General features: G+C 44.0%; 1 protein-coding gene across 1 annotated transcript in view; it reads right to left on the reverse strand.

The window, feature by feature from the left end:
* The window catches only part of JMJD1C (jumonji domain containing 1C), a 158,865-nt gene extending 149,116 nt beyond the window's left edge, over nucleotides 1-9,749 (reverse strand). The window contains exon 1 of the mRNA XM_063406124.1: nucleotides 9,465-9,749. Within this exon, the coding sequence (XP_063262194.1) occupies nucleotides 9,465-9,605 (141 nt within the window). The 5' untranslated portion in view covers nucleotides 9,606-9,749. The remainder of the gene's footprint in view (nucleotides 1-9,464) is intronic.
* Between the last annotated feature and the right edge of the window lie 5,342 nt (nucleotides 9,750-15,091).

Raw genomic sequence — 15,091 nt, forward strand, 5'->3', positions numbered from 1 at the left:
TAAAAGCAATCAGTAACAAAATAAATGGATTAATTTTGACTACAAACTTTTAAAGGAAAAAATACTACAAAGTAACAAAGCACTTGCAACCTTTTCTATTTATGAAAACAAATTGAACTTTCTTTAAGTTAGTCAAAATGTGTTCTCTCTTTCAAAAGATCAAGCAGGAGGTAAATACCCCTTTACACAGGAAAGCTACCTGTTTAATTGAGCAGTGATCATGACATTATCTAAAAATATTCACATATCACATCCTGACCTACATACAAATTTTAAAATACAACAATATACAGGAGGTTCAGGTGTATTTAGGACAGCACACCTGAATTAACAGTTAATAAGCCAGATATATTTCATTATCACCTCCACATTTTTTTTTAGACCTTACTGTTTAACTGCTATTAAATAGATTATCACCAAGGTTTGACCAACATCTGAGTATATCAAATGTAAATGCACCTCCAATAGACAATTCTGTTACCAAAACTGAAGAGAAAAATCAACTATATACTCCAGTGAAGAAATAAATTATAATTTTTTTAAAATTTAAAACTCATTTACAATGTTACCTTATTTCCTGAAAAAAAAAAAGTAACTAACAGTATTAAATTAAATCTGTTCAGAACAACCTGAAGAAAGGGAACAATGTGAAGATACAAATCTTAGTGGAGACAGCTGTTTAAGATAAGCAAACAAACTGCACTCTTTGGAATCACCTAGTTGAAAGAGACATTTATTTGGACAGCGTTGGTAGGGACTGACAGAACAGATACCTCCTTTTCTCTTGGGTGAAGGAAAATCGCCAGGCTTATAAGCTCCAAGAGACAAATATGAAGTCACAGAGCAGAGCTAATAAAATCCTGAGTGCCATGCAAAAAGAATGAAAAACTCATGAATGGCAAACAAGGGGTGACTGTGGACTTGCACCTCACAATGCAGGGCCCAAAGCATATCTGAAACAAGAGAAGGGAATCCTGAGTGTGATGCACAGGTAAAGCCTGACCTTTGTCACAGGATTGTCACTTTTGAGAGGTTCAGGGAGATTCAAGAAGATTTCCCACTAATACATTTATGAGAAGTCCAGGGAGGGCTACAAACACCAAAGACCTCTGCTGGATGAAGTCCCCGAGCTCCAAATCCCTGTAACAAAACACTGAGGAAGTGCAGCCATATGTCAGAATAGTAGAGCTGTGACAGCAAAGCACCGCAACAGCCCCGAAGGCCACAGTACCTCATTCCATTCAGTCTTCCACTAGTTTTTGTATTTTTGACTAAAATTTTGTAGTTGTGCAGTTTTTATATTTTTGACTAAAATGTTGGCAACTAGACCAGTGTTAGTCCCTAACTCTTTAAATCTCACCATGGGTCTCCAGCCTAAAACTCATTAACCTCCCCTCTAAAAGCTGCTCGCACCATGTGTTGACTGTACACACTTGCTCCTGTCTTTGATGAAGACCAAGGCTGAAAAACTGAAGTCTTCAAGTTATGTTGCAGGAAGAATTAGGGTGCAAGAAAAAGTACAGATGAATGAAAGTCCAGCCTAAGACTTCAATACCATTTCCTGGTTCTCCTTCTCCAAGATTTTCTATACTGACTGAACAGTTTAGATCATGTATTTTCTATTATTAACCCAACAAGTTTCTTTGTCTGCTTGACTTTGGCTTTTGGGCTGCTTTGTTTGTTTTTGAAAGGTAGTAAATTTACATTCCATGTTTCAGGAAAGAAGAGAAGCCAAGAAAAGCAGAAAAATAAGGAAATCAGCTGAAGGAATGTTTCAAAATGAAATGTCCTTACCAACACTCCTCCAAAATACAACTTTTCCAGCCTCTCCTCACCAGCCACAGAGGACTGAAGAGATTCAACTTGGACCACCTGGCAATGACTCAGCAAGTGCTTTCTTTTTCACAGAGCAATCAAAATTCAGAGTTGAAACCATCATTTGATTGAAGAGCCCTGTTCCCTTAGGGAAAAACGAAAACCATGGTGAGCCAACCCAAATAATAAGTCAGCAGTGTCTACTTGAGTTACCTGCAGTGCAGCCTGGCTGCAATAATTTCAGCATCTGCAGCAGCTACAGTGCTGTTCAGAACACTCAGAAAGATCTTTGTTGATGCAGAATATTATAGGCAATACTTTACTGAGTCATCAGAGGTTTAGGCATTCTAACATAGAGACACTTAGGTTTCCCTCAGAGCATTTAGTTTCACATCTATTTTTCCAAAACTCGTTTTTGTAAGTGACTCTTGCATCAGCAGATATCAAATGCTCATGTCATGTTCTATTGTGAACATTTATTTCTTTACTCAGCTGAAAGAAGAAATTACTCATACTATGTGAATAAGTCTCATAAATTCAGCTGCAGTACAACTGAACACATCTCCTAGTTTCTGCATGCAACCCTCAGAGGTATCTCAGTCAGTTTTCACCTTCCTTCAGGCCATGGCCCAGAGACATTTCTCCTGGACACAGTTCCACCTTGAGCTGCTCCCACCCTCAGACTGATCCCCTACCATCTCCTCAGCCTCAGTACAATTGCTTCAAGTGCCACATGGTGAATGGATCAGGAAACTGCTCAGGGTTAAAAAAAAATTAAGCCAGCAGTGCCACCAAGAGAAATGTCTGTGGAACCACAGTCTCCAAAACTTCTAAAAATGTTGCCACTGGAGGACCAAGCTAGATGCTTTTAATGGTCATCCTGCACCTTTTGTGCCCTTGAAGCTCCAGAGTACATGAATTAGCTCAAATCCAGTTGCTGTAGGTACATGAAAGTAACTTCCCCAAGAGCAAATCAAGTTGTTTCATTCCACCTAATTCTGAAACCAAGGAACAGCTGTTTTAAATAAAATAATATTTTAAAGAAAACTACTAAAAAGCAAAACACAGCAAAATCCTTGAGGCTTCTCTAGATCCCCTGCTCTCATTCTGTCTTACAACATGCAAATTAGTGGTGCACAGGTACATCAACTAACAATAAAAACTAACAAACTTTCTGGAGGAGCCAATATAATGAAGGAATAGAATTCTCCCCCAGTTTCCAGGAACAAGCTGGTTACAAGCAGTGCAGGTCTCAGTCTCTGCCCAGCAGGGTGAGGAGGGAAACCCTCCCCGAAGCAGGATGGGCTGTCAGTGCCCAGAGCACAGCAGTGGGGTCTCCTCAGGGACCAGCACCCGCTGCCAACTTCAGCTCAACTTCTCAGGTCATCTGTAATTGTAATTACTTTTTTTCAGCAAAAGCAGGCAGCAGTTTACCAACTCAAACTGAATGGGAAAGTCAAGTCTAATCCCAGAAGAGATTCAAGCTCACTGACGGAACTAAGCATCTCTACAAAGTAGAGATGAAAGTAGGATTAGAAGAAGGCTGAGTTCATTTTGGGCCATATTTTGTAAGTTCCACTTTTAAAATTAATTCCATTTGATATTAAATAACGGTTCTGCCATTCTCAAGCAGGTTTAGAGATCCTGGAAAGTGCACAAGAAGAATGCTTCTTATAAAATAGTGCTCATTCTTTACAACTCTCTATGATGGCTATGCCATGCCTTGAGACAGCTCCGAAGATTCACACAAAGCTCCGGAAAGAGAAAAATCTCAGGTAATGCAAATGTGGAATAATACAGTATTTACATGCAAAACATAAAAAGCAAAAGCAATTTTTCAATTAATAAAATATCTGATATCTCTTCCTAAGAGCCTCTTGAAAGATTTAACTATAGGACAAAACCTTTATTTTCCATACTTTGCTCACTGTTGCTTACTTTGCAACTAGGAATCAAATTAATTAATTGATTGGTCCCTAGCTCAGGACACCTGGACTTTCTTTGCAATCCTGACATTCAAACAAACTTTACTCAAAATCCATCAGTGCAAATACATTTCCTTATTGATCTACATCACACTCAGGTTTCTTTTAGTAAAAGAAGAGGGAAGGGCAGAGTATAAAGCACTGAATCCTTGCAGTCAATTGCACAGGACTACTCCTCTGTCTGATCTTTTTGTCAAATTACTACGAGATACTGCTCCCTGAGGTATCTCTGGAGACAGATGAGGTGACATTCACAGACACAGGGTGACAAGCTCAACCTTACTAGAAACACAGAAGGGAACAGGAAGTTTTCTTTACTACTTAGCCAAGAAAAGACTGCCCAGCACCCAACTCACAAGGCTCTTGTTGGTATCAATACTGATAGCAGAAACAACTGCAAACTGTCTAAATCCCTGTCGCATTCTGAGCTTCTCCCATTCATTTCAAACCGGATTCAAAACACACATAAAACACATCCTAAAACATTCCCTCATTCAGAGGTGGAAGTGATGTGATAAACTCTGGCATGTCTACACTGTCATCTCCAATAGCTGAAATAAATAACATGACAGGATCCTCACCAACAATTTACTCTTCATCTTCAACCCAGAGGCTACTACAGAAAGATGCAGAACTTTTAAATTCCAATTACCACCAACAAGCTGTGCACAACCAGTCTAAAGCATATTTATTTGTTTACTTTCTACTGAAGATTTTTTCTGTTCTTCCAGTTTATGTCAAGACTAAGTCAAAGCTGCAGAGCATGTACTTCTAAAGTAAGGAATGAAAAAATAAATTTCATTTTTAAACAGACCAGCTCAAATGTGTTCAACAAATTAACATACGCACTTTCTCCTTATAATACTATCTTAGCAAAAGGAGAAGAGAGGAAAATATGCAACCCACACTGCACTAAAAATCAGAATATGGCAGAAACCAAGTGTAACCTACAGAAGTGCAAATCTGTGCCTCTATGACAAAGCCAGATCGCATTCAGAAACTTTGGGAATGCAGAAGATGAAAACAACTACAATTTGTAAAAAGAGTAGATAAGAGCAGCTCCAAGAGAAGGCAAATTTAACTTCACCATCTACTGAGAAACTAATGAATATATGGACTATTTGTCTAAAATATCTTTTATTTTCCAGTTATCCAAAATGATTTAAAATTAATTTCATATTAACTGCAACACAGTAGTGGTAAGTTTTCATTACATTTTGTGAACTTCCATTTTACTTTTAAGTGGAGGCAAAACAGATACAAAATCTACTGATATTTTCTTCAAGTGGTTTTACCAGACTTACTGAATTTTTAACAATTCCTTGTTTGTAAATAACCAAATATGAGATACCAAAAAAACTACAATTCACCAGAAGTATCAGTGTATTGTTTACACCACTCTATCTTGCTGACTTTATTGTAAATAAAAACCACACAGCTGCTTCAAACTATCATTAATATTTAGGCTTTTATGAAGAATGTCTGCTATGGTGATTTATTGCCACAATATATTTCCCTGTGCACAATTATCAGATGGTAGTCTGCCTATCACAATGCATTACCAACTCCATTTTTATGCTGTCTTCCAAACTATGTGCATCATGGCAGAAAAATTCATGCATCAATACTTACAAATCACTGAGACTTCAGTATTTTAAAATTAATGAGATTTCTTTATTAAAAGTTGCACTCTGTATGTTTAAAAGCTTACTTCCATTTTCTCTTTCCTCACCATGTCAAAGGTTTGCAACCTGTGGCCCAGAAAGCAATTCTTATGAGCCAGTGAAGACCAGGGAGATCATATGGCATGGACTCCACCTCTTTGCTCCTGGCCATTTCTTTATTTGCCCAGAGTTATCACTGTAATCAGAGCAGCACACAAGCTTTTCCAGGCAGTCAGAAGGAAGGAAAAACAGAGCTCCCAGTTTCCTCTAACAACACTTGGTGTGAAGCTGAAAAACAGTTATGAATTCTCTCAATGGCTATGAAACACACACCTATACACACAAACACACATATCAAACCTCTGTCCTTGTTTTTATTTTTAAACAAATGCTTTGCATGCAACAGCAATGTCCAAGAAAGAAACATCAAGAGGTCTAACTTCTAAAGCTGTGACTCAGACCATGAAAATCAGCAAGAAGACTCTGGATTATTTTACACCTTGCACATGTTATACCTGTATGGCAGGTGTTTGCAACATCTGTAAACATGACAGGATGGCTAAGAAAGAGGTGCAGCTTCCAGATCCTGGCAGAGAGGGTCTCATGCAATGGCAAGAGCATTCATATCCCAGGAGACCAACAGCACTCACAACCAGGGCCAGCTGTTCTCACCATATTCCCCCCACTAGTGGTGAATCAACAGGAAAGCTGAGGAAGGCAAAATTTCTATGAAGCAGTGGGAGAAAAGACACTTTGATAGTGTTCTCTTTCTTTGTAAACCATACATTATAAAAAAGATATTATACATCAGCTATATTGCAGTCATGAAAAAGTATAAGGAAAAAGTTGTTTCGTGTACTTTCATGGAGTGGGAGAGACTAGCAGGAAGAAAATACGAGACAATTGAGTTCTTTCCAACATTTTCCTACCAGGACAATATTTTCCTACTATGAAAATAACCATTAGTTTAGCTGTAAAAATACAAGAATGAAACAAATTTAGCAACATATGAAAACTGGCCTCTTGATTTCCCTGCTCAAAGCTGGAGAGCAGCTAGTCCTGCCTTCAGGTCTGAGTTCTGATTTAATGAGTAGTTCTGTTTACAGCAGAACTAATGAAGCTCAGTTGCCTCTGGATTTGCTCCTATAAGCCCTGTGGCCACTTAACATTAATTACATCAATTGCCTCTAAGCTTGCCCATGTTTCCTTGAGCTCCTGCACCCCGTAAAACTCCCCATTTGTCCACATATTCCCATACTCACACACTGAGGCTTGCTCTCACACTTTCATTAACGCTCAGCTCTTTGTCTTGCCCTTCAAGCCACCTTCTCCCTCCATCAGTTCCATCACCTGTCTCTGAACGGTGCTAAGAAAGAGAGCATCTGCTGCAGCTGGTTTGAAGCTGGGTGCGTGCTGGCTGGCCAGCTGGAGATCACCTCCTCACCGCCAGCAGAACACCAAATGCCATGACCTCCTTGCCTTTATGGTTTTTTGGGAGGGGGTTCTCAGATGTCAGCTTTCACAGACCAGGGCAAGGCAGTCTTTCTCAAAGCTCTCCCTGTTCTCAAACTGGTTGAAGTTGACTGGGGGGTTCGCACTTACTCAGGAAGAAAAGACATTAAGTCAATGCAAACAGTACTTCCTTCCTAAGCCAGGATTAGGAGGTAACTCAGTTCCAGCCAGTTGCAATTCACATTGAAAGTGCCCACTGCTGCCCTCCTCCTGTCTGTCCTGTGGTTCAGGGCAAATTCTGCGTTTCTCATTCATCCATCCCACTCTTGCGGGACCAGGAAAACACTAAATTGACAAAAAGTCAATGTCAACATTTTTATACTGCACCCTGTGGGCAGCAATCAAACTGTCAACAAGAATTACCGCTTCACTCAGTGACGGGGAGCAGGAGGGTCTGCAGCTATTTACAGGATGGCCACCTCAAAACAAAAGCCAGGGAAGGATAAGAGCAGTAGTTACTCCAGCTAGAACAGCACACATTGAACAGGGCTAACAGAAAAACATCCTTGTCTTTCGGTGGGGGCAGGGGAAGAGGATAATCACCTTCGCAAATATCGACTAACAAGAAGTTAATGTTAATTAAAAATGCAGAAAGAGAGTCTAACCTACAGAAACTACCTGTTGCTTAAAGAAACCTTATCATTTTTTCCTCCATCCACTTCTTTGTGCTTTGGGGCCAGAGAACACGTAACACAAACCTCAAATGCTGCCCTTTAAAGAGGGCAATCATGTTCCAGCGAAGTACTACTGTGGGACTCTTTAGACCTAGAAATTATTTTCAAAACCTTCCCAGGCTTCCAGCACTCGTAGGTGACTAGGAGTGCATGTACATAGCATAATGCAGTGCAGTGCAGCTATGGTGAACACCAGCAGGAACATGGCCACGTTAGCACTGCACTGCACCCGGGCTGAGGTGCAGCCGGAGCACCCATCCTGCTCTCAGGTACTTTGGATCTGCCCAAATGGTGCCTCGCTACGACACACAAGCAGACCCTTAGTCATCCTGCCTCAGAAAGCAGCTGCAACACGACAGTTCTGCCCTTAAATTACCAAGAATCGTAACGAAAGAGAAAAGCAGACACCAAAGTCAAGAAGAGAAGCAAGTTTTTACAATCGGCAGCATGCATCTTTCATTTAACATAACAGACACAGCCCCTGAAATGCCTTTCTCTTTATGTCAGCTCTGCCCCTAGAGTTTACAAATTATGGCTCTGACTTGTAAATGTTAGTAAATACCTCCTTAGACCTTACTCAGTGTTTCCATAATTGTATATAGATTCTAGAGACTACCCTGCAAGAAAAACATTCAAAATAGGTTCTAAAAATAAAGCATTCTAGACGATTCTCACATATAGCCAAAGGCTGAAAACACAAACCATTTCATAAAGAAGGGCATGAACTTGAATTACGAACTCGAATTCAAGGGCTCCTTGAATTATAGCAGGAGAATGGGAAAAAATCCAGAACAACGTGCCCCCCAAAAAAAACCCAAAACCATAAAGAAACACCAAAAAATCCCCAAGAAAAGTAACCCAGAATATAGAAAAAAAAAGTAGCATCTCAAGTCCACTTTCTGTTTTTGAAACAAAGCTTGAAGTCTGGGAGGAATGAAAACAAGAGTTCTTAATTCTGTGATTCACACTTCTCGAACTAAGCAATCGATAATCTCTCATACCAGACAATTGTTTGCCTGATGAGTTTGTAAAAAAGGCAACATTCCACCCCGATCAGTATCGGGATGTGAACGCCTCCCCTTTGCCAGCAGCAATATGGATTGCCCAGCGCAGTCCGGTGATTCCTTTTTTCAGCCTACGTAATGCCCATTTACATAGTCGTGATATTTTTAAATGTGCCTTCAGAAGCACTAAATAACATAAAAACATGGAAGGAGACAACCACGGAGGTAACACAACACTCCTGCGACTGCGGAATTCACGAACAATATAACGACCAAGTCCGGGGAGCACAATAAAACTCCATTTTACAGATTATGCATTCAGAACACCAACCCAAGGAAATCCTGGCCGTGTTTCCCCCCCACGGCGAGAGTGTGTCTGAGCACAACAGAGCATATCCTGGCTCCTTCGCTAACCTACACGCACATTCCTACACCCCTTAGGAAAACACTGACAGCGGGCATGAAAGGAAAGGAAACAATGACATTCTTTTAATAACAACGTTCACCAGCGCGTTGGACCCAGCCGGACAGTGCTACGCGGCGGCAGTTTCTGCATTCCCCTGGATCACCGCATTCTCCCCGCTGCTCCGGGGGCAGCGCGGTTGTCCCCCGGCGGCCAGGCCGGGCACCGGCCCGCTCTCCCCGCGGCCGGGGCACGGAGCGGCCGCACACGCCGCGAGGAGCCGCGCCTGGCGCCGGCCGTGACCCGCGGCTCCACGTCACAGCGCCCGGCCGGGCGCGGGGCCGTGTCACGCCGGGCCCACCGCCCCCCGCCGCAGCCCCCGGCCCGGCCCGAGCCGCGGCTCTTACCGCCAGGTCGGGGCTGTGCGAGTCCCGCTGGGACACGGCGCGGATGACCCCGGCCCGCCAGCGCCCGCTCTCCGGCGGTTCCTCGCCGCCGAGGCACAGGAACCGCTTCCCCACCAGCTCCGGCCGCGTCTCCACCGCCATGGCCGCCGCCGCGCAGGCACCGCACCAGCCGCCGAGCCCGCCGCTCTAGGGGCCGCGCATGGCGGGCGCGGGGCGGGGACGGGCGCGGGGCTCTGGGGCTCGCAGCAGCGGGAGGGTCGGAGCCCCTCCGCCGCGCCGCCGCCGCCACAGCCCGACACAAACAGCGAGCGAGGGGCGGGGGCGGGCCGGGGGCGCGCGCTCCCTCCCTCACCGCCTCCCTCTCTCCCGCGCGCGCCCGCCCGCCGCGCTGCGGCCCCGACCACTCCGCCCACGCAGCCCCACTGCCATGGAGACCGACGCCGCGCGACGTCTCCCTCCGCCAGGCTGCGCGCGGCCGGCGGCGGCTGCGCGGCAAAGAGTCCGCGGCCGCTGGGGCGGCACCGCGACCCCGCGGGGCTCGTACCGTCGCCCCCTGCCCAGCCCCGGCCGGGGCGGCACGGCCCTCAGCTGCCGCCCCGGCGCCCCCCGAGAGCGGCCCCGCGGTGGTCTGACACCGGCGGGGTGCCCGCTCGCTGCCCCGGGTGCCGCGGCGGGAGCTCGGGCACAGCCTCTCCGGGGTACGTCCCCTCGGTGGAAGAAGCGGCGGGCTGTTCTCCCGGGCTCGCCCACACCCTGCTCTGGGCGCGCCACTTCGAGAGCTCATCAATGTACATAAATGTGTGAAGGCGGGGTACCAAAGGATAGAATCAGGCTCTTCCCGGAGGCACCAGGCAAGAGCACACGAAGCAACAGGCAAGGTGTTGCTGTGATGCACTGGAAGTTCCACTAGAAGAGAAAGAACTTCACTGTGTGAATGACACTGGAACAGATTGTCCAGAGAGGGTGCAGAGTATCTCTGAGTGTATCTCGCTGGAGATCCTGAAGAACTACCTGGACACAACCCTGTGCCATGTCCTCTAGGACAGCCCTACTAAGCAGATGCCTCCCTGTGGTGTCTTGGAGCCTGATCCATCCTGTGGTTCTGTGAGAGCCCAGGCTGGCAGGGGTATCCCGAGAGCCAGGCACCAGCGTGCTGATGTCCCAGCCCTCCAGGGTCTGGGAGAGCTAAGACCAGGTCTGCCATCTGCAGCACCTTCTGCCCTAAAGTCAGTTTGTTGGAGCGTTCAACAAAGGCACCATCCAATCCATCCACATTTCCCTACTGCAAAGACTACAGAACCCCTTGGGAATGTAACATCAATTTAGTCCCTCAGAGACTATTGGAGACACAAAACTTCAGACCTAGAAGACAGTATTGAATTCTGCTGAATGCCAGTGAACAGTGGCTATCCCAGAAGTCAGCTCAGAGACTCACAGGGCTTCCGCTGAGAGCTTGGGCACAACAGCTGAGGAAGCCCTGCAGCCATGCTCTGTAGCAGTTGCTATGGGTTTGTTGTTCTTTCCATGGATCCCGTAGTCATGCTGTGCTAATGCCATTTTAAGAGTTTTTCCTTCGTGTTATCTGGAGGTGTAGCTTTCCTGAACTTCTGCCTGCCTTTACTGGTATGCTTGCCCTCAAGAGAGCAGGTTAATGATCTCTCATCTAGCACTAAAAGCAAATTTGAATAGTGCATTTTTGAAAAATAGATTATGAGGTGAAAGCCATAAATCAAGAGTGCCAACTTTCCACATTCCTGTATATTTTAGTGGAACAAATAACTTCTGGTACAAGAGAAGTTAATTAACGGAAAACAAACAAACAAAAGAAATCAATTCATCATTCACCATGACAAGTTTGTTCACAGGATTAGAATAACTTACAAGACATAGCATTTATACTAGAAGCTATAGATGCCTGCCATCCCAGGCTGGAGTGGATGGAGGTGTGCTCTTTAGAAGCTGCAGAAGCAACCATAGTGCATCTGAGCTAAATGAGATCTTCGTTCACGTTCCAAGGTGTTAGAAGGAGGATTTATTATCACCAAGGTAATGCTACAACCAACAAAAGTATACTGCAGTCTTGCAGAAAGAACAAAAATTATGTAAGTGCAGGGCAGCTATCCATAAAGGGTATAAGGAGGAGTTACAAAACTGACTAAATTAATCATATCAAAGTTCTTGTATTCATTCCCTCTTGTTTAATCAAAGAGTAATTTGAGGTATTATTGAACTCTACAATTAAATGACATTAATGTGCAACAAAACAAAAAGTATACCCCCAAAAAGCCAATTTACATGATTCTAATAGACTGAACTTGTGAATTTATCACAGAATACCAAACTATTAAGAATTGAATACTTTTAATTTGTTCTAAAAATTCATATCAAGGCACTGACACTAGAAGTATGTTTTATGACTGATTAGAATTCACTAAAGGCTATTGTTCAATGCAAAACCCTTTTATAATTGTTAATCACCTGAAAATATCAGTAAGATCAAGTAACACGGACATTTAGGTGGCACTTCCCATGCTGTCAGTTCCCAGATGCCAGGTGAGGTGGGCAGGACTTTACCCTGTTCCCCAGGACACTGCTGAGCTAGACCAGCTTCACTCCCCAGCAACCCACACCTCAGCTCTCTTTCACTAGTCATCTTGGAGCAGTGTTTTTTAACCTATAGTTGCTTTAGGGAGGTCAAAATGACTGTGTTCAGGCAGATCAGCATACAAGACCCACAAGTTGCTGAACATTTTCCAGCACTTATTTCCTTGGCCTCCAGCAACCCATTTTCTTGGCCTCTCTTCACTTATCCATTTCTTCTTTGCTGCTTCCTTCTCTCCCTGGTTCTCTGTGAAGTGGTAGAAACTGGGAGAGCACTAAATGCTCAGGATATGGATAAATCAATTCAGAACCTTCAACAAAACAAAGTCATGGTGCTGTGGCCCAAGGCCTTAAAATAGCTTAGACATGAACTTTAAACAGCCTGTGCCCTATCACACTCCAGTAGGATTTCTTCCTTTTTCAGAAGCCTTTGCAGGCATCAAACCAATACACTAACTCCCTTTTCAAAGCAACACGTCTCCTATTTCTTTGATAAATATTAAGGAATATTTGAACTGAAAAGTCAAAGCACCAAAATTCACAGGATTAAAAGGATTGGGGATGTTGTGAACTGATGCAGCTTCTGAAGAAAGTGGTGTAAGGAAGCTTCTTCTTGTAGATTACTCAGAAAAGACCAGAGGAATCATCCTCTTGGAGCTCAGGAGCAACACTCAGAGCCAGATGCCCATAGGCAACAACACAATAGAGCTGACACCTTCAGGGTGGAGAAGTCCACAAAAAAAAAAAAAAAACCAACAAAGCACAAGAGCTCTAGGCTGAGCCCCAGGGAAGGAGAGCTTCTCTTGGGAAACTGACTGTGGACAAACTCACCTCTTACTCCCTGAGAGTATACACATTACATTGGTTAGGAGCAAAATGAAGACATCTACTGAGAGCTTTTTCTAACTTCCAGATTGAAGTGCAGCACAGACTGTACTAATAGTAATTGTACCTTCTCCATACAGATAAATGCCACATTTAGAAATTATTATTTCCATTTCACAGGAAGGAAAATTGAGAGAGAAAGACAAAATGACTTGTCAGTGTCAGAACTCTTAAGCAGAATTAGTATTGAACTAATTCTTTCTAAAATATGTGCTATATACTTCTAGATCTACCTTACCTTTCCTTGGGAGGTAGCATCAGTTTCCTCTGAATTCATAATTCCTTGGAAATTTGGAAAGTCACATTTAGTGTTTTCCAGTGTTCAGCAGCAGAAAATTAAGAATCAGTATTTAACAGGTTGGTTTAAGAGTTTTGTAACTTTAAAATTCATAGCCACGAGAAAACAAATTTTTCATCAAACACCAGTTATTTCTGCTACAAAGCCAACTTCTGATTTCCAGTTGTTTTATTTTCTATGGAGAGACCACGGGCTTTTCTTAATGCATCCTCCTTGAAAGCACAATTATTTGAGTGGTGAGGCAGTCCTTGAACACTGAATGGGACATAGAATGAGTGGGAAAGTGTGATTCCTTAAAGACAGCTATTTAATGGAGATGCAAAGGCTGCATTAAGCACCTGGGGGTACAAAGGTGCATGGAGTAAAACTTGTGTGGCATTATGTCCCCAGCTCTACCACTAACATCCTGTATGGTGATTTATTCCATCTCCAGCTGTCTACAGCCACTCTCCATCTGGGTCTGTCAACTGACCACTCCTAATCTTTTCCTGTGTCTTGGCTTTCACAGTTGTAAGAAGGTTGCAAATTTACTGCTATATTTACACTGCAGGTGAAGATCTCACCCCACTGTGTCCAGGTACCATCCTCAGGACTTCTTTAATACCATCCCAGCTGTTGCTGCAGCACACAAAGGAGGAAGGTTTAAGTTTATTGCATTTGTGACTCACTCCAACCACATCTGCAAAAGAAAACATTGTCACAGGGTGCCACTCCATCAATGCTGACAGCAAGCAAGGAGCACTACTGAGCCTCCATGGGATGTTTCACAGGCAATTTATAGCCTAGAACAGACAAACACAGCATATTCCAATTCCAACATTTCTTTCTATTCCAGCTAATGAGATAGCACCAAAAAATGGTTGAACTGTTTGAATAAACAGCCTTCAATACATTCTCTTCCTCAGAAGTTTGCTGACATCGTCAGGTATCAACCTATCCCTTTACAACCCCTGGCCTCCATTTCCTGCCACCTTTAACCACTGCCTTACACTTGAGTCAGCAAACAGAACTCCTGGGTACCCCACATCTGCTTTAAATACTCAGTTGGCCAGCTCAGCCCCATGAAGCTGCAGGGGGGGGTTCTGCTGGGACCTGGAGCTGCCGAGATTGGGGTTGGCCTGGGGTTGGCCCCCTCCCTCCAGGTGGGGATGGCACCACCTTCAGCAGTGCCGCTGTTATCAGCAGTAAGTGCAGCCTGAGGGTAAAGCATCATGAGACCAGCACTAGACCTTGGGATCAATGGGTCTGTCCCAGTCCTGATGGGTTTACACCCTGCAGAGCTAAAATGCATAGGGTGAGGGAATAGAGATAACAGGGCTCTCAGTCTCCACCTTTCCTTGAATACTTAGGGGCTTAATTCCTAAGACAGAAACTGCATGGCCCTGCTTTGGCCTTATCAGATAACGTCTCCCTCTAAAACAACTTATTTGAATTTGTTTGGAGAAAAATGCTCTCAGTTTCTTCAAGGCACAGATGGAAGATGCCATTTCTATTGGTCACTCAACCCAGGTGAAAGCATTGAGAGCAAGGATCATGCACAGCAGCAGTGGTGTAACATTTTTGTGGCCATTCTAGTGATGTTAGATTGCCATTCAAGTTTCTTTCCTGCTTTGCATCTTGCTGCTGATGCCAACAGCTGATGCCAGCTTGAGGCTTAGTACTTCTCAAGAATCATACTGAGCTTTGGGCATATCAGTCAGCCCGTAACAGCTCCCTCACAACACACACTGTAATGCCCAGAGGAGAGCACAAGAACTGAGAACCAATTTTTATTTAGTTGAGGGGATCCAGCTACAGAACAACACACCAGAAGAGATCGAGCTTACTCAGAGCCTGAGCAGCC

This window comes from Prinia subflava, chromosome 9 (genome assembly GCF_021018805.1).
Source record: "Prinia subflava isolate CZ2003 ecotype Zambia chromosome 9, Cam_Psub_1.2, whole genome shotgun sequence".
In the NCBI taxonomy this organism is placed as follows: Eukaryota; Metazoa; Chordata; class Aves; order Passeriformes; family Cisticolidae; genus Prinia; species Prinia subflava.